The 23,991-nt window shown below is 48.4% G+C and overlaps 2 protein-coding genes across 3 annotated transcripts in view; both read left to right on the top strand.

The window, feature by feature from the left end:
* LOC117638929 (pregnancy zone protein-like) overlaps positions 1 to 21,965 on the top strand; it is a 77,726-nt gene extending 55,761 nt beyond the window's left edge. For both annotated transcript variants that reach the window (XM_034374165.1, XM_034374156.1), the window contains exons 20-27: positions 6,258 to 6,477; positions 8,843 to 9,020; positions 9,941 to 10,140; positions 18,007 to 18,168; positions 18,944 to 19,119; positions 19,685 to 19,856; positions 20,347 to 20,449; positions 21,532 to 21,965. In XM_034374165.1, the coding sequence (XP_034230056.1) occupies positions 6,258 to 6,477; positions 8,843 to 9,020; positions 9,941 to 10,140; positions 18,007 to 18,168; positions 18,944 to 19,119; positions 19,685 to 19,856; positions 20,347 to 20,449; positions 21,532 to 21,566 (1,246 nt within the window). In that variant the 3' untranslated portion in view covers positions 21,567 to 21,965. The remainder of the gene's footprint in view (positions 1 to 6,257; positions 6,478 to 8,842; positions 9,021 to 9,940; positions 10,141 to 18,006; positions 18,169 to 18,943; positions 19,120 to 19,684; positions 19,857 to 20,346; positions 20,450 to 21,531) is intronic.
* A 156-nt stretch (positions 21,966 to 22,121) lies between these two features.
* On the top strand, positions 22,122 to 23,002 carry LOC117639210. Its single transcript, XM_034374656.1, has 2 exons — positions 22,122 to 22,748; positions 22,832 to 23,002. Exons 1-2 carry the CDS (start codon positions 22,618 to 22,620, stop codon positions 22,956 to 22,958), a joined length of 258 nt encoding a protein of 85 aa, XP_034230547.1. The 5' UTR covers positions 22,122 to 22,617; the 3' UTR covers positions 22,959 to 23,002.
* Positions 23,003 to 23,991: the final 989 nt, after the last annotated feature.

Below are 23,991 nucleotides of genomic sequence, written 5' to 3'. Positions count from 1 at the left end.
ACAGTCGGTAGTCATTGTGGCTTGTGTAGCGCTCTGGCTTTGGTGCGCGTGGTGACTGGCGCTCTTGGTGCCGGTTTGCGATGGCTATGGCTGTGGCCGCGGTGACGGCGGTGACGATTTGGGCTGTCGTGCCTCGCTGGCTTGGGCCAGGCTGTTGGTCAGAATGTCGGCCATGTTGACGCTGAGGTTGACTTGGGTCAGAGCGTGACGTGGGGCGTGGTGCGTCACGGCGGCGCGCTTGGCCTCCGGCGCGTTGCTGGCGGGGGTGCGAGCGTGAGTGTGGGGCCGTGGGCTCCGCCTCGCGGCTTGTGTGGGAGCGAGAGCGCCTCTGTCGCGAGCGTGGCTCGGACGCCTCGGGGCTGGCTGCTCCGCGTGAGGGCGAGCGTGCACGTTGTTGTGCTGGATTCGAGCGTGAGCGGGAGCGTGACGTCCTGCGTTCGTTCCTGCCTCGCGTCTGGCCATGGCCGCGACGCTGGCGTAGCTGGGAACATGAACAGGAGCGTGAGCCTCGGGCTTGCCCTGTGCCTCGCGCCTGGCCTTGGGCCCCGGCGCTGGCCTGATCGAGAGCGTGAGCGTGAAGCGAAACGCCCTGCATGGCCTCGTGCTTTGTTACGGCCTCGAGGCCCTGGAGCCAGTGAGCGTGGCTGTCCTGCACGTCTGTGGCCGCCTTGTGCTTGGCCGGTGCTCCGGGCGTGCGCTCTGCGCGGCCTGGTTGGGATGGGGTGAGGTTCGGCAAGGTCAAAATCATGTTGGCCAGCCTGCGGGCGTACTGCGTTGACGTGGACCTGGTTTCGGACGCGCCGTGGGGGCGGCGGGGACCTCGTTGGGGTGCTCTGGGCTCTGGCCCGTCCGCGGCGCTGGCCTGGGGCCTCGCGCGGCGCGGGGCTTTGGGGCGCCGAGCTGGCGGAAGTCGAGGACTGCGAGATGCTGTCCGAAGTGCTTGAGGACGACGGGGAGGTGTCTCCGTCATCGCCGTGCTCATGGCGGTGCTGTTCGGCGCGCGAGCTTCCTTGTCTCGGATTGGAGCGTGAGCGAGTACGCGAGCGTGATGCCTGATGCTCGTCCTCGCCGCGCGCATGGCGTGGGCCGTGGTGCTGGCCTTCGGGGTTGCGTGAGCGTTGGCCGGGGCGTTGGGCTCGTTCCCTGTCATGTGCGTTGCCGGAGCTGCGGCGTGGGCGCGAGCGTGAATGCGAGCGTGACATGAAGCGCCGCGTGCGGTGGCGGGCCTGGTTGGGACAGTTGCAACGCTCTGGCGTCAGTGAGCGTGGCCGTGCTGCACGCCTGCTGCTCTCCAGCACCTGGCTGCCGCCACGGTGTAGGACTAGCAGAGGGTGGGCTTGAGCTGGGCTGGGATCGCGTTGGCCGGGACGCGGGCGTGCCGGCGTAGACACCGGGCTGGCGTTGGCCTGTGCCTGCTGGGCACGCCGTGGTGGTGATCGAGCCGGGGCACCCTGGGTTCCAGCCTGTTGGTGGCGATGTCCCCGTGCCTCGCGTGGGGCCGAGCTGGGGAGGGTGAAGCTGGAGGGCAAGGAGGACGTGTCCGATTCACTGTTTGTGAATGACGGGGAGGTGCTTCCGTCATCGCCGTGCTCATGGCGGTGTTGGTGCTGTCCAGCGTGCTCGCTGCTGCCTTGTCGGCCTGTGGGTGCTCGTGATGGGGGCCTTGTTGGCCAGCTGGACAGCTCCCTGCCGCGCACCTGGATTGCACCGCGGTGCTGGCTTTCGGGGGCGTCGTCGTGTACTGGGTGGCTTGGTGCCGCACTGACGGGGCGTGTGCGAGGAGTAAGCGGGTCGGTCCAGGAGTTGCATTGAACTGCCACAGTGGCTGCTGTGCGCGTACACTGGTGTACAAAGCTTAGGCTTGGAAGCAGAGCTGGCTTGGGGCCGCGTTCGAATTGCTGGGCACTGGCAGGTACGCCTTCTCGGCGAAGCATGTCTGAACTTGTCTGACGCCTTGCGGTCAACGTGAAGAGCGTGGAGCTTGCAGTGGCGTGCTCGCGTGGGGTCCGTGGGGGTCTTGTAGGCCATGTCTGTGAGGGGCGCCATGCAGCCTCCTCGGCCTGGCTGTGAGCCTCGGCGTCGGTGCTGGCGGCGGCCTGGGCGGCACCCTGGCCGGTTGTTTGGACGCACTGCATGTCGGCTTGGTTCAAAACGGTAGCTATGGCTGGGCTTGGCTGTGGTTCGACCTGGGCGGCAGCTTGGCGCGAGCGGCGCGCTGCCTCAGCCAGGTTGACGAGGTCGTTGGTGGCCCCGGGGGTCACTTTTTCGCTGTTGGATGAGTCGTGGTTCGGCGAGAATCGAACTGGCTGACGCCGGAGTCGTTCAGATGTACGCGGCGGGATCGCCGGTAGGCCTGGGGCTTGTTTGGGCACGGCGTCAGGGGCCGAGCCCGCGTCCGAATCGCCTGCTTCCAGGCCGTCGGGGCCTGCTGTCAGAGCCTGACGCGCTGGGGCTTGGGGACGCTTTCTGGTTGGCGCCATTTCCTTTGTTGTTGTTTGGGCTGGTGAGCGTCGCTGATTTAGCAATCGGCTGGCGGGTAGCCGCGCCGCGCCAAGAAAGACGGTTGGAAAAGCTGGAACTGGTCCGCGCTTAGCGACGGGCCCTCGGCAGCGAGTGGGCAGTGAGCGAGTGCCGGGTGGCGGTTTGGCGGGAAAGCGGAGCGCCGGCCTAGCAACAGTGGCGTGGGGTCGCGCGTGTCGCGAAGGCGAAGGGTGGTCGCAAGGAGCTGGTACGGGTCCGCGCTCTAGGACGGGCTCTTGGCGGCGAGCGAGTAGTGAGCTCGGTGCTGATTTGGTGGGAGGCCGCGACGCCGGCTTAGCAACAGACTGGCTGGAAGCCGCGCCTGCCACCTAGGGAAGCGGTTGGGCAAAGGGTAGCCGCGAGAAGCTGGTGAGAACCACGCTTTGGGACGGGCCCTGCGAGTGCTCGGCGAGTGTTGGCGGGAAGCCGCGATGCTGGCTTAGCAACAGACTGGCGTTAGCGTGGCCGCGCCTGTCGCGAGGGGCGAGCGTGAGGAGCTGGTGCGAATCCACGCTCCGCGACGGGCCCTAGAGTGGCGAGCGGGTAGCAAACACCCTGTGGCGGTTTGGCGGGAAGCCGCGACAATGGCCTAGCAACAGACTGGCGTGGCCGCGCCTGTCGCGTCGGGTGGCGGTCGGAGTGTGGCCGCGCGGAGCTGGTCGTAGCCACGCTCAACGCCGGGCCCTCGTCTCGGCGAAGAAAGCCCTAACCCTAATACGCACTGGTACGCGGTTCTAACACTGTTTCACTACACTTGCTTCAAAAACTTACCAGTAGACACAACATGCTGGGGGACGCTACGTAGGGACGCGGGGAAACTAACCTCCGATCGGGTTTGCTACACGGCAGCGGGTACGCTGGCTTACGCCTCGCGTTACCGGTCAAAAGTAACGGTTTTTTCTCGTCAGGGTGGGACTGCTGGCCTAGGCCGCGCAGTTCCCGGGGTGGCTAGGCGACGCTGGCTTACGCCGCGCGTTGCCGGGGTGGCTGGGCGACGCTGGCTTGCGCCGCGCGTTGCCGCCTCTGTGTACCCGGAACCTAAGTTCTCGCTGACCTAAGTCGCGCGTGAACGTTAGGAAGCACCGTGCCGCTGTCGTAAAGACCCGCAGCTAGTACTTGAAAAGTGCGGTGGACTGGCTCTTGCCACGCCCTGCACCTTCCCTTCTCCTCTCTCTCCCTCTTAACCGCTGCCACCAATGTGAGGGTGCGGGTTTGGGGGGGAGGTTTCCGAAGAGAGAGTAGGAGGTATGGCTAATAAACTCAGGGTTTATTCAGGTACACAGAACAATCAGTAAGCATTCAGAACAAGTACAAGGACAGTACGCGGGGCGAAGGTCTGAGAGACGCGACGCGTGGACGAGTGAGACAGAGGACGACTTGTCGCTGCTGCTGCTGGACTCAGAGTGACGAGCTGCTTGGCCGCGGGCAGCGGCCCGGGCTTTCGGCTTCGGCTCCGCGGGCCCGGCGAAGGACTTCGGGTGTCGCTTCGGGAGGAGCCCGGCGGACCGCTTCGGGTCCCGATCGGAGCTCGATCGGGTCGCCGTTCGGAGCGCTGCAGCGTGGCAGTAGCAGCGCTGTACACTGCTAACGCTCGGAGTATCGCCGCCGCGCGCTAGTTGGCCTGCTGGCCGAGCGCGGGGTATCTCCATCGTGAATAAGTGTGGGTTCTGACTTAGTGCACAGAAAGGGTGGTGGAGGGCTGCAAAGCCGTATCACCACAATATTTTGAGCTTATTCAAGGTACAAGCTAATAAGTTTTAAATCCGAAGAAATATTATGCAAATTACAAACTGATATCTTTGTCGGCTTACGAATGCTGAAAATACTTAGTTATGTGGAGCCTCTTTACTTTGTTAAACTTAAACAGATAGTAAGGTTTTTCAGAGTGTAGCGCATTCTTGCCAGGCACGCACAAACTAGTGCAAACTTGTGCACTAGATATGCGCTTCATTAAGCGCGTAAATGGCAAGTATGCAGGAGTTGGTGCCTGCGGCAGGTGTGCGCTAGCTAGAGTGTGCTTGCAGGTAGCTTCAATTAGTGCATGCAATGTGAGCTTTTCGAATCGTGGCGTGCACTGTACAACGAGGGATAAAGCGACTGGCATCACTGAGAATGAAAAAGTCATGATCGATACCCAATTTTGGGCGAGGTTCACTTTGTCACCCCAATTTGGACGCGGGTGTTTCCTCGCCCAAATTTGGGCGAGGAAGCCGAGGAAGCCTTCCTCACCCAAATTTGGGTGATAAAAAATTCCTCGCCCAAAATTTTAGTCATCATCATGACTCTTTCATTCTCAGTGGGTCTAGGACAACTCGTCCTGGTCGACTCGTTCCCGAGCCAATACGGTCCCGGGTTATCTCGTCCCAAACCCAGCTGGGCCCGTCCCAAATCGCCCCAATTTTATTTTTTTTAAATGGACTTCATCAATTTTATTGGTATTTGTCCTGAACCCTCCCGTTTAGAGGTGCACACTGAAAAGTCAAAGGACGGAATTCGTTCCATCCTAGGGGAAACAATGGTGCCGGGGACGAGTTGGCCCGGTCGGGGGACCGAGTTCAAACAAGCTAGGGCCCGCCCTTCCGTCGAACCGAGTTGCCAGCTCCGCTTCGCTGCGCCGGCAACTCGGTTCGACAGGGGGCCGGCCCAGCTTGGCCTGCCGGCGGCCTTTTGTCGGGCCTTCGGCCCTCGCATCAGACCCAACTTGGCCAGTCGAAGGCCCGGACCTTCGGCCCGCTCGCATCACGCACACCGTGAGCGGGTAAAGCAAAGTTATCGATGTACCATCGTGACTTAGCCCGCCCTTCTCTTCACAATATGCAATAGTCCTTACACTTTTTACTCCAACTGTCCTTAGAATATGCCCATTTCATTTGTCTCTTCGCCCTCATTCCGAAAATACCCGTATTTGCCATGCTACTGCAACTCCTTGCAATAGAGGCACAGCAGGAGCGCAAAACGAGTCCGTCGCACTTTTTCCCATAACTCATGAAGGCGGGCGCCTGGACCCCCCTTCCGACCCCTCGTTGAAGAGGTCTTGCCAAGACCTATCGAAAACTTAAGTAAAAATTTTCAGTCGGTCGACCCCCTTTTTTCAAGATCCTGATGTGACTAATAGACGAAGTCGGGCTCCTGGACCCCCTTTCCGACCCCTCGTTGAAAAGGTCTTGCTGAGACCAATCGAAATCTGCAATAAATTTTTTTAGTCGGTCGACCCTCTTTTTTGAAGATCCTGATCTGGACAACTGGTAAAAGCGGCCGATGGGGTCGGGACCAGGTCCATTCATCTTGTCTCGTCGCCCCGATTCCAAAAATACCCCTATGTGCCCTGCTAGCACCAATAATGGCGGAAATCCCCCTCCCGCTCATGTAAACCATGATGCACCTGCAGCAGCCCTTGTGCGACCCGGACAGGATTTGCACCACCGGATTATTTGTTTGGACGGTACTCCTAAAGTACCCTCCAAATCTGGTTACTCTAGCTCAACTCCTTCCTTGTACACAGACGCCAACAACAACAACAACAACAACGACAACAACAACACACAGACACAAAGGCAAATGCATAGGCCCTCCCCCTATTTTTTGAATAGAAGGGCGGGCCAAAAACAGCCGGGAACGAGATAACGTTGGGACCAATAGGGTTGGGAAGGAGTTGGTGGGGACGAGCTGTCCTGCTCCTTTCTCAGTGATTTCTGTCCCACGCTTGTTGTGTTTGAAGCAGTGATTCCTCTGTCCAGGCTGACGGCCTTCGTGGCCAAGTCCTTCCGCCTGGCCAGGTCCCTGGTGGCGGTGGAGGAGCGCGTCGTGGACGAGGCACTGGAGTGGCTGTCGAAGCAGCAGGCCGAGAACGGCTCCTTCCCGGAGGTGGGCACCGTCAGCCACCGCGACATGCAGGGCGGCGCGGCCAAGGGACTCGCCCTCACCGCCTACGTGCTCACCGCCTTCCTGCAGGAGAAGGTGAGCGCCGCTCAGAGAGCCTGCACTGTGGGAAGAAATCACAGTAAATCCTGTAGTGATTAGTACTGCTATCACTGTAGTTCCGAGTACAGGATTTACTGTGCTTTTTTACACTGTACTTTGTACGGGATTTACTGTACCACAGGAGTGGATACGGAATATCCTGTACCAGGTACAATTAATACTGTCGCCAGGCACAGTAAATCCTGTGTTCTGAAGTATAGTAATGCTTGCACAGGGCACTTTAGTGTGTACTAAGTACACACACACACACACACTAAATGTTATGTACAGTTTTGTGCTCAGTACACACTGACCTATGGAGGCATTTTTTTTTAAGAAGTCCGATCGTGGAACACGACCGATGCCGATTTCCTCCATTTTTTGGTCAAAGGTAGTCCTTGTGGGTCTAAGAAAGGCCACAAATTTTTTAGGCCGAAATATGGACCGTTCAGATTCTATGGGCAATTTTCGTTTTCTCTGACAACTTTTCACATAATTTGGCCAAAATTGAAAAATTACCTTTCTGAGGCCTCTATGCACTCGATTGAGCTCAAAATGTGGTATCTTATGTAAAATCTTGCGAGGAACACGAATCCGGTGCCCGTGTGTTGATAGGACAACCCAAACAGATGTTATGACTGTTTTTCAGGTTTTGTAGTGATTTTTACTTTTCTTGGGGTTTTGGTGTTCGGCATCGATTTTCGCCAATCCGATGAGTGGATTTTATAGATAAAGGACCAATCTGTCATATCACGAGATAAAAAGTTTGTGTACGCCGCGTGAAAAGCAGTGGCGCTGCAAAAATTGAAAACCCGTCATTTCTGGGTAGTTTTAGATCAGATAAGCCACCTTTCGCGTGACCGTCTCCGCCCCATATTCAGTCTAAATATTGTCCCAAGTGATGTCAGAGTTGGTGTGAAATTTCACCGCTGTAGCTCAAGTAGTTTGGAAATGGCAGCTTTCTAAAGTTTTGCAATCACGTAAGGCATTTACTTTAAGTAGAATTGCGGTAAATGTGAAAACTTGTCACAGATCGGGTAATAAATGAGATAGATGAGTGCGTCAAAGTTCTCTAAACGTAATTTTGGACAAGAAATCCGATTTTGCGGGTACGGAGACCCTAGGCAAACTCTTAAGTCGGAAAAAAGGCCATTTTTATGTGGTTTGCACGAAAACGTAGTTTTATTAGAGTACACCTAGGGTCTTCGTACCGGCAAAATCGGATTCCTTGTCCAAAATTACGCTAAGAGAACTTTGACGCACTCATTTATCTCATTTATTACCCGATCTGTGGCAAGTCTTCACATTTACCGCAATTCTACTTAAAGTAAATACCTTACGTGATTGCAAAACTTTAGAAAGCTGCCATTTCCAAACTACTTGAGCTACAGCGGTGAAATTTCAAACCAACTCTGACATCACTTGGGAAAATATTTAGACTCAATATGGGGCGGAGCACTGGTGAAACAAAGGCATAAAAATTATGCCCTTAAAGGGCGTAAACGATTTACGCCCTTAAAGGGCATAAATCGTTAATGCCTTTGGGAAGGGCATTAAAATTTTGCTTGAAATTCCCATACCATTTACGCCCTTCCCAAGGGCATAAAACGATTTATGCCCTTGCAAGGGCGTAAAAGAGCATTTATGCCCTAAAGGGCGTAATTTTTATGCCTTTGTTTTACCAGTGAGACGGTCACGCGAAAGGTGGCTAATCTGATCTAAAACTACCCTGAAATGACGGTTTTTCAATTTTTGCAGATGATAGATTGGTCCTTTATCTATAAAATCCACTCATCAGATTGGCGAAAATCGATGCCGAACACCAAAACCCCAAGAAAAGTAAAAACCACTACAAAACCTGAAAAACAGTCATAACATCTTTTTGGGTTGTCCTATCAACAAACGGGCACCGGATTCGTGTACCTCGCGTGATTTTACATATGATTCTACATTTTGAGCTCAATCGAGTGCATAGAGGCCTCAGAAAGGTGATTTTTCAATTTTGGCCAAATTATGTGAAAAGTTGTCAGAGAAAACGAAAATTGCCCATAGAATCTGAACGGTGCATATTTCGGCCCAAAAAATTTGTGGCCTTTCTTAGACCCACAAGGACTACCTTTGACCAAAAAATGGAGGAAATCGGCATCGGTCGTGTTCCACGATCGGACTTCTTAAAAAAATGCCTCATGATGAGTGTACTCGGTACACACTTAAGTTTTCAGTGCGGAGGCGGCCAATACTCTAGGAGAGCGTGTTCTGAGTTCACTCTTAATTTTTCAGTGTGGTTTTCATCATAAGATCCTGCAAGGGCCACGCAGTGCCACGCACGTTGCTGGTCTAGCCTATCATGTTTATGTCGCAGGATGCCACGTTCAAGCACCAGGACGCGGCCAAGAAGGCGCTCGACTACTTGGTGAAGAACATGGACAGCCTGGACGACCCCTACGCCATCGCCATCACCACCTACGCCCTGCACCTGGCCGGGCACCCTGCCAGGGACGAGGCGTTCAAGAAGCTGGACGCCAAAGCCCAGTCCGGACGTAAGAAATGCGCTGGAGATCTACGTCTTTACGGTGGTGTTGCGAGGGTTTGTTAACCACTAACCGAACTGTCGAGGCCTACAAAGAACACTGTGAAAACCTGACAAACTATTTTAGGCCCAACAAAGAAAATCAGTTTGTCATAACAAAGTATTTTAAACATACACACATAAGCTTACAAAGAAAATACTTCGTAATTTACGAAATATTTCGCTTCATATAACAGAGTAAATTTACCTGTAAATTTTGTGGCAAGCCAACTGGCCACAAGACATGCAGTGATTGTGACGAAAATAACGTCTTATTCGGTGAAAAAACCTCCAAAAAGAATTGTGCACCAAAATTCATGGAAAATCTTGACTTTTTGTCAAATATCTTTATAATTCATGGAACGTTGTGGAAAGTCACGGAACTTCTAAACAAGTCATTGAAGTTCATGCCGAAATTCAAGCAAATTTGGCTGCAACTCATTGAAATCCGCCCGAAATGCGTTTGAATCTAAAGATTTGTACTGAATTTCGAAGTTATTTCCCATTACTGTAAAAAGAAGTCTGAAAATTCAGACAACTTTTTTCAGACTTCCTACTCTGAAATGGGGATTCAGACTCAAGTCTTAAAATTCAGACTTTTAGTATAAATTTAATATAAACGAACGGCGTGGCTGCACTTTGCCCTCCACACTGGTAAAACTGAAGCGTAGTATTACCCTCCGTTTTCATGCGTAATAAGTGTATGCTTGATATCAAGCGTAACAGGCTCATCGGCCAAGATTCTCCCTATCTCAATGCATGGGGGGAATTTCCCAAGTATGCTTCATTTCAAGCGTAACGTCTTCAAGCGTAACTTTATGCTTGACTCAAGCATAGAGTTACGCTTTAGTTTTACCAGTGCAGTTACGTGAATGGTCATTTTCCCCGCAGGCGGACTCCGGTGGTGGAGCAAGACGGAGAAGGCCGACCCCGACAACCCCTTCTGGAGCCAGCCCAACTCCGTGAACGTGGAGATGACGGCCTACGCCCTGCTGACGTACCTGGAGCGCGGGCTGGCCGAGGAGGCCTTCCCCATCATGCAGTGGCTCATCGAGCAGCGCAACTCCAACGGAGGATTCGCCTCGACTCAGGTGCGCTACACTGTAAATGCCTTGCAATGAAAATGGAGCTATCACTGAAAATCCATCGGCGTGACTTCGTGCCGCTGTAGGAGCGTGAATAAGTGTCACGCCAAAAAACGGCGTGACAGAAAAGTCACGCCACAAATCGGCTTGACTCAAAAATTCACCTTAATTTTTTGTGTGAATTTCTTGTCATGCCGCTTTCTGGCATGACTTGTCTCGTAAAATGCGTTGTCATTCACGCCACATGAGGGCGTGACTCACATGTCATGCCGTTTACCGGCGTGAATTTTGTGTCACGCCAATTTTCGGCGTGGCTTTTTGCCACGCCATAATTTGGCCATGTGTCCGACCATTACGTTTTCAGTGTACTTATGTTGCGGTGAATTGGGCGAAAACACTATACGAAGAAATATTCCTGTATGATACACACTCATTCGAGGAACGAGACATCACATCACAATGAAACGACTGTGACACAATGCTCAAAGGAATGTGACATATTGTCACATTCGTTTCTGTAGCAGAGTGCTTGTTAATCACGTGCCTAGTAAATCTGGGAGAGTAATGAACTCGGTAGATTCAGTAAACAGAAGAAAAGATTTATTCAAGAGGGCTCCATCATCTATACACTAAATTCTTATGGACTTTTTAATGCATAGCTATGCATGTACAGATACGTCCAAATGTTATGTATAATATTATGCATTACTGTGTACATTTTATGCAGGAAAATGCATAAAATGTACACAGTTACGCATAATTTCATACATTCCTTATGGACGTTTCTGCGCATGCATAACTATGCATAAAAATGCGTCCTTATGCATTTAAAAAGTCCATAAGAATTTAGTGTGTTATAAGAATTATTGGCAGTCAATGCATATGTACAGAAAATCAGTTTAGCCAACTTAGGAAAGACAGATCATCAGTCCATTTACACGATAGGTAGCAGACGATACTATAATTCACAACAGTTTCAACATGACGTAACGTTAGAGGGTACGAATCATTTTAGTATTTTCATCGTAAGATACAAAGAAAAACTTTCGTAATTGTGAGAAAAACCACCTTCCTACGATGGGAAATTTGCTTCGCAAGTCATTCAGAGCGTAGTGTCGATCCGCAGACCTGTGTAAACATGAGTTGTAATTACACGTGTATTCCGTAGCACGTCAGGAGCAGGTCATTTTTAGGGGTTCCGACGAAGGAGGACCCCTATTGCTTTTGACGGCTCAGAATTCTTCTTCTACGGACCCTTGAAAATGCACATATGGCTCCCGCCACATCACTGTAAAAAATTATTGTGAATTTACGAAATTTTTTTTTTACAAATTCTCTGTGAAGTAACAATAACATTTCGTTGATTTATGAAATTTATTTGTAGAGGCCGTTTTATAAATTATTCATCACAGAAATCTTCTTAATTGTATGAAATTTGTTCGTTAACACCGCCTTATGAAATGGTATGAACAAAATACATCTCAAACGTGACTAAAATACTACAACAATGTCACAAAAACATGAAAAGTTTCCTAAAATTACAACAAATGCTTGGGTAATTCCGTTGCACAAATCGCTTGTAAGATTACGAGATATGGTGATGCCTTCATCATTTTACAAGATGTTTCATAAAGCAAAACAAAAACGCTGAAATAAGTTAATCTTCATTTAATCAGCGTGACAAGGTAGAACAAAAGCGGTCCACGTAATTTGGAGCGTGTAAAAAGTTTGTAATTTTACAAATTACTGCGTGAAGAATAATTCATAAATCGTTAAGAAACAAAAAGACGTTGTAAATTTACAGATAATTTGTGCAACGAAATTACCCATAAATTGTTTGTAAATTTACGAACTAATTTTTTACAGTGCAATAATCCTTTTCATAATCTAATAAAAAGTCCAGAAAATTTATCGTGGAAATTTTCCGTAAACGACTAAAACATAAATTTGCAACAATCAAGCACCCTTATCCGTTCACATTTTCCAGAAACGTTTCGAAGAAAAAATGTGCCACTCCTCAAAACTAAACCTCCTGCCTCATCAAAGTGACAAGAAATCGTCTGTCTTCTGAGAAAATGGTTAAAACATGAAGACAAAGTCTCCATGCCAACGTCTCACTGCCATCGTACCAACTGTCAAAGTTTAAAGTCCCTGATAAAAAGAAATGAAAACGCCGTAAAATTCGAAAATGCCAATGTTCATTCATTGCAGTGACAAGACATTTAAACATCTTTCAAATCTGTCATTAGTAAAAGGTTCGCAGCAGAAAAGACAAAATAAATAGATTTTCGGGGGTTGGCAACCATTTTCTCGGCGTCAGCGCCCTTTCGAAAATCGCGAGGCTGAAAGAACGAGTAGTCGCGTATTGAAACTGCCCCTCCATCGTTGCTGAGGTTGGATTGTTTGGCTTGCTTTTAAAGGCTGCGGTTCTCTTCTCATGTTTTCCTCAATTCTGTAACCAGCACAACGGTTGGTTTGACAAACTTTTTTAACTCGGGAGGGGAGGTTTCGGAACGCGGATGACTTTCGTTTGACGAAAATGAGCGCTGTAAATCGCGAGATCGCGAGATAGACTGAGATGGTCATTGTGTTAACTGAATCAGGTTTGGGGATGTAAAAATACCGGTAGGATTCAAAGTTACGTAAATAATGGTAAAATTAACGTAAGTAACGTTTAGATGACAGATTTCCAATTGATTTCCACAACCGGAACACCGTGCAATGCGTAAGCATTGGAATTTTTCACTATTCTCTGGCCCGTCGCCGGGAACTGAGCGCGCCTTGCGGGGGGGGGGGGGGGATGGGAGAGGAGAGAGAGAGAGAGAGAGAGAGAGTACACCTCTCTACACCTAATTGGCCATACTGCGAGTGGGGGCTTGCAGTCGCTTGAGGCTCTTCCCTGCCGGGATAAAGTGTCACCTTAGTAAGGACGGCCATGTCTCGCTTTGCAGTGCAGGCAGGGGGTGGCAACGCCCTACATCTTTCTTAACGCCATGTTCGACCCCCCCCCCCCCCCCCCCCGATGCACATTAATTTACTTCGACGAGATCCAAAGTACTAAGTCCAGTAGAGCTAAGCTGTTTTGTTATTACGATAATATATGAATTGAGGAAGTGTTAAGGCCAGGTTTCAACTCAAAGACTCAAAAACTTTCCAAGATTAACGTTTTGAAAATATAAGAAGCAACTTTTCTTGTAGCGTTTTTAGCGAAACCCCATTTTTCTCTTGTTTTTGCGATGCGGTTTCGAGGGATGCACTGTTAGAAATTCTGTCGTAAATTAGCGACAAAAATGTCGCTAATTTTCATAGCGACGGAAATCGTTCTTAAACTACTTCGTCGTAACTGAACGACTAAAAAATCATTTCTCTACGACAATGTCGTAATCCCAATTACATATATTGACACCTGAAATCCCCGAAAAGTTGGTGAAAAGTTACAATTCTGCTCACTTATTTACGATTTGCGTCGTTCATTTACGATTCATAACGCAAATTTACGACAAGAGTCGTAAATGCATGACTTAAGTCATAATTGCACGACATGTTCCAAAGATAATTTACGATTGTTCGTAAACTTACGAATAAGTCGTAAATTTACGACTTAATTCGTTTGAAAACGAAACGTGTCGCTATCAAAATTAGCGACAAATATGTCATACATTAACGACTCAAGTCGTATATTTACGACTTGAGTCGTAACAAAATATGTCGTTTAAAAACGACATAATTGTTCTACAAAATGTCGTAAAATTACGATTATTTTTAACAGTGCATGACACTCTTATTCCAGGAACGTGACATCACGTTCAAATGTCACGTTCATTTGAGCATTGTGTCACATTCGTTGGAATGTGAATAAGTTAATTTAAGGCTGATTCACATCGAAAGGAATGTGACACAATGCTCAAACGAACGTGACACTTTGTCACATTCGTTTGAACGTGATGTCACGTTCCTGGAATGTGAGTGGAATTGATCGTGAGTGTGGTCACGTTTTGTTATTACGTTAATATTATCTTTTAACTTGATGCCGCACTCAAGTTTCATGCGATTCCTCTGGAGGGCTCAGAGAGTATCTCCTTGAAAAGTACCATGATTTAAGGGGGGGGGGGTCGAACATGTAGTCAGAATACGTGTACAGCGTTGCTACCCCCTGGTGCAGGCGGGCATGTGTCGGGCACGAAATGGCATACGATCACATGTGGTCTAGCCCTTAATGGTAATGATAATGAAGAGTAGGCCAGCCCGCAAGACACCTTAGCTCAACGGGTGGCCTACCCTTACCATTACCATTACCACTAAGGGCTAGACCACATATGATCGTATGCCATTTCGGGCCCGACACTTGCCCGCCTGCACTGCAAAACGGGACATGGTCGTCCTTACTAGGGGAGAACTTTACCTCGGCGGGGAAGAACCTCAAGCGGCTACATGCCCCTGGCTCGCAGAGTGCCTTCCCCGCGGGTTAGTGACAGGCCTTTCCCGTGAGCGTTGTGCCGTCCCTACCCTGGGCCAGCCTCTTTTGAGCTTGACCGAGTCCGGATCCCGCCTGCTTCGTCCCTTGTTCTCGGGAACAGTTGCACTTTCGGTGTCTTCTTCTCTTCTTTCTTGACGCGTCTTGGCAATTGTTACTTTGCTTCACCCCTACCCTTTTCTTGGTGCGACCTCTCGGCTGGAACAGGACTCTAACCCGAGGCATCACTGAGAATCCAAACGCTATGAGTATAGCGTCAATTGGTGCAATGCAAAAGCATTGCACATGAAGTGCAATGCCTCCCCATCGCCATCCATTAGCATACGGCATTTTCGGGATGCATTGCACGTGAGGTGCAACATGGCTATCGCATTGCACGTGTGGTGCGATATGTCAGCTGCATTGCACCATACGTGCTATACTCATAGCGTTTGGAATCGCAGTTATTACGCCCACCCCATACTCGTGTTCGGCCGCCACGGCGTCCGTCGTCCCGATGGGAGCGCCCGATAGGTAGGCAACCCCTTGGAGCCCACCGTTGTTGGTGCTGCCTACACGCCGGGCGCGTGGGTGGTTGGCGCCGCACCGCCGCTGTGACCACGACCTCGGCAGCCGGCAGGCCGTGCGTCCCCTGTTGACTGCAGCGGTGGCGGCGACGGCGGGGAGGGGGTGACCGCCCGGTCAGCCAACCGCAGAGAGGTGGACACCAAAACCAACCCACAACCAGCCCAAGAACCATAACCAAAACTAAAATCGGCACTCATCCATAGGTGTAGGTGTCTGTCTCCTTCCTTATGACTCCACGGCGTGATGTTATCCTGGTGCGCCCCTCCGGGTGCGCAGTAGTTTGTCTGGTGTCTGGGAATGTGGCAACACGGGACGTTGTCGCGCTGACCTGGCAATCTGCATTGCCTGCCACTGCACTGCATCTGGTCGGCGCCGTCGGTGCGAGTCGAGCTGTCCGAGCCTAGCCGAGCCCCAGGAGACGCGGTCGGTGTGCCGAGCCGGGTAATCCCCAATCCTCCGGCAGGTCCCTGCTCGGCATGGCCCGGCAGGCCAGCCGGTCCACTCCGGACACCGCCTCGTCGCGCCGTCCCTCTCGCTCCCTTTGGGGGAACCCACGAGTGCGAGAGAGACGCAGCAACAAAGGCACACCCCGGACTCAGCCTGCAGGCGGTGCACTGCACGTGCGCCGCCGTGCGCGCGCTCGCTCGCACAATGATGGCGACCTTTCCCGTCCGCTACAGGGCCCCGCCGAGAAATTTCCCGCGCAGTGAATGCTTCTCTGATCGCCTTGTTGAACACGGGTGAACGGCACATCGGGTCAGCATGGCAGGTAGGGGGGCGACGCAGGGGACACACAACCGCTGCACTGGTGGATCCATGGCCGGGCCGCTTGCACAACGGACGCAACGGACTGGGTGTTGCACTGAACACCGCACTGAACACCGCACTGAACACTGCACTGAACACTGAACACTGGGCACTGCGCGGACACCGGTTGGGGCACTGGCTGCTGGTTTTTCGCGGTACGTCAGCCCTGCGACCGGCAGGTCGGTGGACACGGTCGCCGCTGTAGTGGCCTGGCTGGACGGACGCTGCCTTGTAAACAAGGCGCCAAAAACTAATTTGCACAGAACTCGGACACTGTTGCACCGATCACCGCGACACTTCGAGCCTCGACGCACGGCGTCCACACGGACCGACTGGTACCACGTTCGACCCGGAAAACCGACTTTGTACCACCGAAAGTCAAGGACAAACACGGAGCGACGTGACCCGCGTTGAGTCGACTCGAGCCCAACATGGCGACCCGGCCTACCCTTAGTTCGCAGGCGCTATGAATACAGCAGTCCCACTTAGGAGGAGAGGCGTCTCTCGCCACGACCTCTGATCATGCTGTTCATTTTCCTGCATTAAATGTTCACAGTAATGCATAATACTATACATAACATATGGACGTATCTGTGCATGCATAACTATGCCTAAAAAAGTCCAGAAGAATTTAGTGTGTTGTGAGCATGTTGTTATCTAGTACCTATAAAACTAAGAAAGCGACAATATCATGTGCGGCAAATACTAATTGGCTGAGTTATAACCCAGCAAAGTTTGGAAGTAGAAACATGAATTTGGGGATTTTGCCGCTAAATTGTTCAAAGTACAAGATTTTGCGTGAAGAATGGTCCTGTGGTAAACATTTCTTGGCGACATGGCAAAGAAAAGAAATTCAATGTGCGAGATCCTAGGGGTAGGTTGGGTAAGAAAAGTACACTCCAGGCTCGGGTAGGAAAAGTACACCCGTTATATCTCTGAACTGAATCTACACTGAACCATCACGTTAGTGGTTTTAGAAAGATTGGTCATCCCGCTGACCAAAAATAAATTCAGCCCAGTTCTACACATAATATTTAGAATCAAACTGCACGTTTAAAAAAAACATTAAAAATAACTTTGAAAATCTTTTTTTAAAATGTTTGTACTTTGAAGTACAGCTTCCTGCAGGATCAGCCGACAGTCCAATGTGTACCACCTTATTGCTTAGACCATCATCTTTGAAAAACAGTGCCGTTCGATGCTCTTAGGCTTCAACACAATTTTTTATTAGTGTAAAAATGAAATGGGGAAGAAAAGTACAGTCGGCTGGGGAAGAAAAGTACAGGCACTGGGGAAAAAAAAACATCCTCTAAGATACTAAAAGCGGGATGAAAATTGAATTGATCACGGGAATAGATTTGATGAGGCGAGACAAGCAAAAAATGTCAACACAAGTTATAGAATTAGACTAGAAATAAACAAGTTATTGGGCATTTACGTGAAAAGGGGAAGAAAAGTACAAAAATGCTGTACCCACTTATCTCTGAGAAAAAGGCTTTTTGGACCTTCTGTGATGAGTCCATGTAGAACCAGAACCAATTGACCGATTTTGACAAAACTTGAACTAATGGCAAGTGAAAGCTCTCCACTTGATGAGTAAACCTGTGTTGAGCCAAGATTGGTGGTCTCCTGGTTCGAAATCGCAATTCTTTTCGTTGTACTTTTCTTCCCCGGTGGTGTACTTTTCTTACCCTTTTCGAGGAGTTCCGAAATCACATACATTTTGGCATGATGTACGTAATGTACGGAACTATAATCTATGAACAGTGATCCATTTCATTAGGAAGGCAGGACTACAAGCTCACGAGAGCAGAATAGTTAATTCCTCATTTGGAACTTCGGCACAGTGCAAAGTACGCGTTTTGTACTTTTCTTCCCCAACCTACCCCTAATCTTTGTGACTTTACAAAAATGCACATTTGCAGGAATTATCGTAAATTTACGATGCGTTCTTCAGCAACAGAGGTGCCTGCGTGTAAACCTCGGAGATTGATTTAAACAGTGTCGAAATGCCGGTCCCGCAGGACACCGTGGTGGGGCTGCAGGCGCTGGCGGCCATGGCTGAGCGCATCGCGCTCCCCTCCGGCGACATGCGCGTCGTCTTCTCCTACACTGTGAAGGGCGCCAAGCAGGACACGCCCATCATCGTCAACAGTAAGACCGGCATGTGGCTGCAGCGCCACGAGGTGAGGAAACACCGACAGTGAAGAAGTCCTTGAATTTCAGGTTCAGTGTACAAAATTTTCAGTTCCATGTGTATATTTCGTATAAAGTTCAATCAAGTGCAGCGAAATTTCCATGAATTTGGAAATGAATTCCACGAGTGTGTGAAAAACTTCAATGATTTTTTAAATGACTTAAATTTAAGGTTTTCTATGCATTCTGATGTTCAAATATATTTTTTAAAATCTTTTCCCCTTGACCAGGACTATAATTTTGGGTGATGTTGCTAGGTAGCTTTTAGGTAGCAGACATAAACCCTTCATCAGCCAACTTGTCATGACAAATTATACCTCACCCAAAATGGTCTTAATCAAAACTGTTTCATTTTCAGTGGAAGGGAACTCTTATTTCAAAAAGACAGTTAATTTATTCCTACAATAATGCATGTAGTCCCACGCAATTTCTGCATGCCAAGTTTTTGTACAAATTGCTTCGAATGATTTCATAAAGTCGTGCCAAATTTCGTACATTTCGTAGAAAATATAGACTTGGCGTTGAATTAACCAATCATGATAGTTTTATGAAAGTTCAAAACTCTTGTCAGAATTTCGGAACCTAGTAATTTCAGATTGGGCTGGTTACAGGTGTCAGTTCAGGGTTGAGGAAAGAGCAACTCATGAACTTCAAACACCTGTTTAATAGTCAATGTCTTGGACGCCGAAGAGGTTCTTGTATCGAAGCGTAGAAAATGTTTAGAAAATCTAAAGAACGAACACCACTGCGTACTCCTTGTTCCAGCTGCCCCGTACCGTCCGTGAGGTCGAGCTGGCGGCGGACGGCGCCGGCTTCTCGCTGGCGCAAGTCTCCTGGAGCTACAACGAGGCCACGGTGGGCAAGCACCCCTTGTTCAAGCTGCGCGCGGAGCTTGCCGACAGGACGACGCCCAACACGCTGGTGCTGCGAGTGTGCTCCAGGTAAGGGAATAGAGTGGAATGCATGGTCGGTGTAAAGGCAACTCTGGAAACTCAACCTAGCGGACTCGGCACACTATTCAGCGTGTACTCACAAGCTCACTTCCACGAGAGTATTGAGCACACGTCCACCAGAGTGTGCTCAGGTGAGTACACACTTGGTCTGGACTGGTAACATGTGGTCTAAACAAGTGGTCTAGATGTTGTCACTGCCATTCATTTGTTCCATTAACTTCAACAGACGCGTGGAAATGTAGCTAATTACCTACTGTCCCAAGTCACCCCTGGTCATGGGGTAACTTGAGACACTCTTTCCGGGCCGTCTATAAACGATCTAATCGAGGCAAATGAACCAGACCAGCATGATGAAATCGTAAAGGAAGGGTCAAACTTTAACATAGTTAGAATCCACTAGTCTGGGTCGACAATCTTGCTTCTGGCGTAAAGACAACGTAAAAAAGTGCCCCAAGTTACCCCCGTTCCCGTTGACGTTACCCTCGCGGAAGTGTACTTAGGGTACGTAGTATATGGACTCCCCTTTATTTGCGTGGTGTCGCCTCGTCTGCAGCTTCATCGCGGGGCCGTGGGGTTCCGAGAGCAACATGGCGGTGGTGGAGGTGTCGCTGCCTTCGGGATTCACAGCGGACCAGGACGCGCTGCCCGCCCTCAAGGAGAACCCCAACGTGAAGCGCGTTGAGACCAAGGACCAGGACACCGTCATCGTGCTCTACTTTGACAAGGTGAGTGGTGCACTGTGGGTCAACAGACTGGCGCCAGCGGCCAAAACTTCATTCGCGTTTTCAGCTTCAGAGTCGTTAATCATGACTCGAACCGAGCGTGTGACCCCCACCGAGCGAATCATTGGTGGGGTCACACGTTCGGTTTGGACTCGGGAGCTGAAAACACGCCGAGGATTTGGGCCGCCTCCACAGGTCTTCTGGCCCACTGTGCGGTGCCATTTGCTATCCTAGGATAAGCTTTATACTGCGTCGGCGTCGTATTCAAGAATTAGATTTGTTGAAATACTTTATCAAAAATCTCAACGTGGAAAGCACCAACCTATTCTTATCATTTTGTGGAGAGTCCAGGCATGATGTTATTTGAAAATGATAAGAAAAATGTACGAGAAGTTAGTTTGTGAGCCAAAATTAGAGAAAAATCTCAATGCGCAGGATGGTGAGCGTTTAATTGGTTTGATGATGGTATTTACCATGTGGTGCACCTTTCCAGATGGAAACCAAGGAGTACTGCGCCGAGGTATCCGCCATCCGTACCCACGTCGTTTCCAACCAGAAGCCGGTTCCAGTCACCGTGTACGACTACTACGATCAGAGTATGTACTCACGAATTTTATGGGGGAATAAAATGGCTTCTAGCTACAAACTATACTGCAAACCGGTACACTTTTACACGCATACTTCACTGTAAAAATTAATATCCGCAATAAACGACGGGTCCTTCGGCAAAAAAAATTGCCAACGGTTCCTTCGTTAATTTACGAAGCTCTTTGTATATTTACAAAAATCTTCGTTAATTTTTTGAAAGATCTCTGCCGATTTTCCAATCACAATGGAAATTTACGAAGCACCTTAGTAAATCTACAAAGATTCTTCGTAAATTTACAGGGAACCTTCGTTTATAAACAAAGAACCTTCGTTAATACACAGAGATTCTTCGTAATTAAACGTCTGGAATTAACGACGGATCCTTCGGCAAAAAAATTGCCACCACCTCCTTCGTTTATTTACGAAGGCCCACCGTAGATTTACGAAGACCCGTCGTAGATTAACGAAGCCCGTCGTAAATTTACGAAGCCCTTCGTAAATTTACAACAGAATTTGTAAATTTACGATTTTTCTTCGTAAATTTACAAAGAACCTTCGTCAATAAACGACGAACCTACGTTGATTTACAAAAGTCCCTGTAGGAAAGAAACATTTACAGTGCACTTTTGGACATTCCCAAAAACCCTTCGGAAAACATTCCGTCGTAAATTCACAACATACTTTTTACAGTGTTGGCCTAGTTCACACTAAACAAGTTCCAACTTGCCAAGAACGCATGCTTGGCGCCGTACAACTCCATGATACGCAGAGGCATTTGTAAAGTGTGCGAGCTTGTCAAGCAAAGCATGCATTAATAGCTGTACTTGGCCAAGTATGCGCTAGTAAGTGTAAGACGGTTCGGTTTGTGGCATAGAGAGCCTCAGGGCGAACAGGCACCCAGAATGTTGGCGGGACAAATTAAACTTCTTTTAAGTCAATATTCGTAAGTCTTGTTGCACCAATTTATTGAGGGCTTTTATTTTCTGGTGTTGGTGTTGTTGGTGGTTGGTTGTTTGGGGAAAGGGGGGGGGGGAGTATTTGTTTCGCACCTGTGTTTGTTTATCTCCTACATGTTTTCGTGCATGCGCAGCCCGGCGTGCTCGAGTGTTCTACGAGGGCCACTGAACACGAAGCGACGCACCGAGAGCAGTCTTCGGGTGCGGCATTCTCTTCTGATTTCATGAGGGAGTGAAATGTCAATTGAAGCGCTTTCGCAATCACGGAAGCCAGCAGGGATCCTTAAGTTACCTCGGAAGGGCACCAAAACGTTCTCGTAATATATCAATTAAGAAACCGTACCTTATAACTTCCTTTGAATAGGAAAAAACATTTTTCCAGCTTCTTGAATTTGTATTTAGAATCTTTGGAAGTACTTCCTTAAGTCCACACCTTTAACCTTTAGTGAACATTGTATTTTGTTACGTTAGGAAAGCAGTGATAGTTAAATGTTTCGTTAAGTTACAGATCTTTGTAGTAGGAGCCCGGACTTTTGTTCAATTTTAAAATACAAACTTATTCAAACTTTTTAAGTTTATTTCTCATTGTTGCCCAGCGTGCACAGATCAAACCACAAAAAATCAATCAACTTCCTTCAGTAGTCAAAAAAATAAGAACTGCGAAAACTTCTTTATATGTCCTGAATAAAAGTATTTAATTTGTTTTACTTTCACTAAAAACTCAGTGAAAATGCTGAGGTTGCGGAAAGTGACCATCTTGAGGAAAGTAAAAGTAACATCTGTATTCGATTGATATTTCAGTTTTGGGTTGAAATGGAGAAGGCTAAGCGGAACCCCAGTGTTTCCCATTTTTCTTATAATTCGCTTCACTCTTGCCACAATTCCGTCTCTCTGGATTGAGCCTCGGACGCGGGATTTGAAAATTTCTCATCAGAACACAAGGTCTAAACAACGGGCATGCGAAAAAACTTCATTTCTGAGTTTGTTTTTTGCAATGGCAAAAGAGACAGTCTTTTTAACCACTTTTTTCACGTTTCGATGGCTGCTGCTCACTCCCTTTTTATGAGATGTCCATTGCTGAGACTAAGACCATAGAGGCGAGCTGAAGAAACATTTTGCCCTAAACCACATTCAATTATCTCATATTTTTTGACCATGAGAGTGCTGCAAAGGCCCAATAATGGTGTTTTGAGATAGGGCCAGACTCTCTTCTTTTCGTGATGTTGGTGGGGAAAGTCCTAGTTCCAGTGCACAATCCTTCTGAGGCTGTTTTGGTGCTGTTATTATCCTACTACATTTTCAACATAAGCTACCATCCAAAGCTCCACAGCAGCCTGGAATTCTTTCAAAGGTAATGGCAATGCTTCTTCAAATTTTTAAAATTAGGCAGTGTATAAATTCAGCTTGCTTATATTATTCTACAATTTGTTTCAGGTTCTTCCTTCAGGTAAACCCACCACAAGGAACCAAGCGTGCAAAGAAGAAAAGAACAACGGATCCCATTGATTCGAAAGTGAAAGCTTTAGCATCAAAATTATCAAGTTTCAGTTGGAGTGTTTGAATGTTGGTGTAATGAGTAATGTTTCATTAAACACATGAACAGTATTCACTGCTTTCATCATTCTTTCCCAATGAAACAAGCTATAGCATTTATTAGTTAAAAATCAGATATTGTTACACCAATGATTCTGAAGTCTACAACAGTGCCGCAGGATTTAGAACAGGTTTAAGGTTTTTGGAACTGACGGTAACAGAAGCAAGGATCACAAACGGTGCTTTATTTAGAATCAATGTTGCACATTGCTGTGACACGTAACAAATTTCTGTAACATTTCTGTTACACATATTTCTGGAACAAGTAACATATTTCTGTAACGCATTTAAGATTTCTGAAACACGTTACAAATTTCTGTAACACACATTTCTGTAACACGTTACAAATATCTGTAACATCACAACAGGATAACAGAACGATGTGATACAGAGAACTGTAGCGCTCCTGATACAAAATACTGCAACATTTGTAGTGGAAATTACTGCGTAACAATGTTACAGAATTTTGTATTGAAATTTTTTAGAGTGTAGATCTAACGCGTTATACCCGAATACAACTTTTCATGTATTTTAGTTCGGTTTCTTTTCTGAACCCTGATTTGAAAATTCACGGAACAAACTCATTGAGCTCTTAGCTCCAATTCTTAACACCAACCATGAGAGGAAGATATACTATTAAAATCAAGTCGAAATCAACTTGAAAAATGTGCCCAAGCCAAGGTATTTTGAATTTTGAGTATGGGTTTGCGGCGTTCGGTTCGACACGGAATAATACGAAGGTAAGATAAAAAAATTCAAAAAAGTTGACGGTTTTAACTGGTGTGCCCCCCTTTAAAGCATATTTTAAAGCGGTCTGACTGTGCCGAAAAATTCACAATTGCCAAAATTCTAAAATTGGCTCCACTGTAAAAATCCCGAGGAGTCACCTCCCAGGTTGGTCCAAGAATAAGGCCCGCCACGCCACGATTGCAAGACGAGTTTCATCACTAAATAAATAACGGCGGGACTTCGTGCCGTTTCAGAAACATAATTTAGGGGTA

The sequence above is a fragment of the Thrips palmi genome, unplaced genomic scaffold (genome assembly GCF_012932325.1).
Source record: "Thrips palmi isolate BJ-2018 unplaced genomic scaffold, TpBJ-2018v1 HiC_scaffold_1, whole genome shotgun sequence".
In the NCBI taxonomy this organism is placed as follows: Eukaryota; Metazoa; Arthropoda; class Insecta; order Thysanoptera; family Thripidae; genus Thrips; species Thrips palmi.
Note: the sequence above shows the minus strand (reverse complement) of the source record. Positions and strands in the feature narration are given on the sequence as shown.

Excerpts from the sequence above, each read along its gene's own strand:
- LOC117639210 (XM_034374656.1), top strand. The coding sequence starts at position 22,618 with ATGTTGGTGGGGAAAGTCCTAGTTCCAGTGCACAATCCTTCTGAGGCT. Across the intron at positions 22,749-22,831 it reads AGCCTGGAATTCTTTCAAAG|GTTCTTCCTTCAGGTAAACC; the intron begins GTAATGGCAATG and ends AATTTGTTTCAG.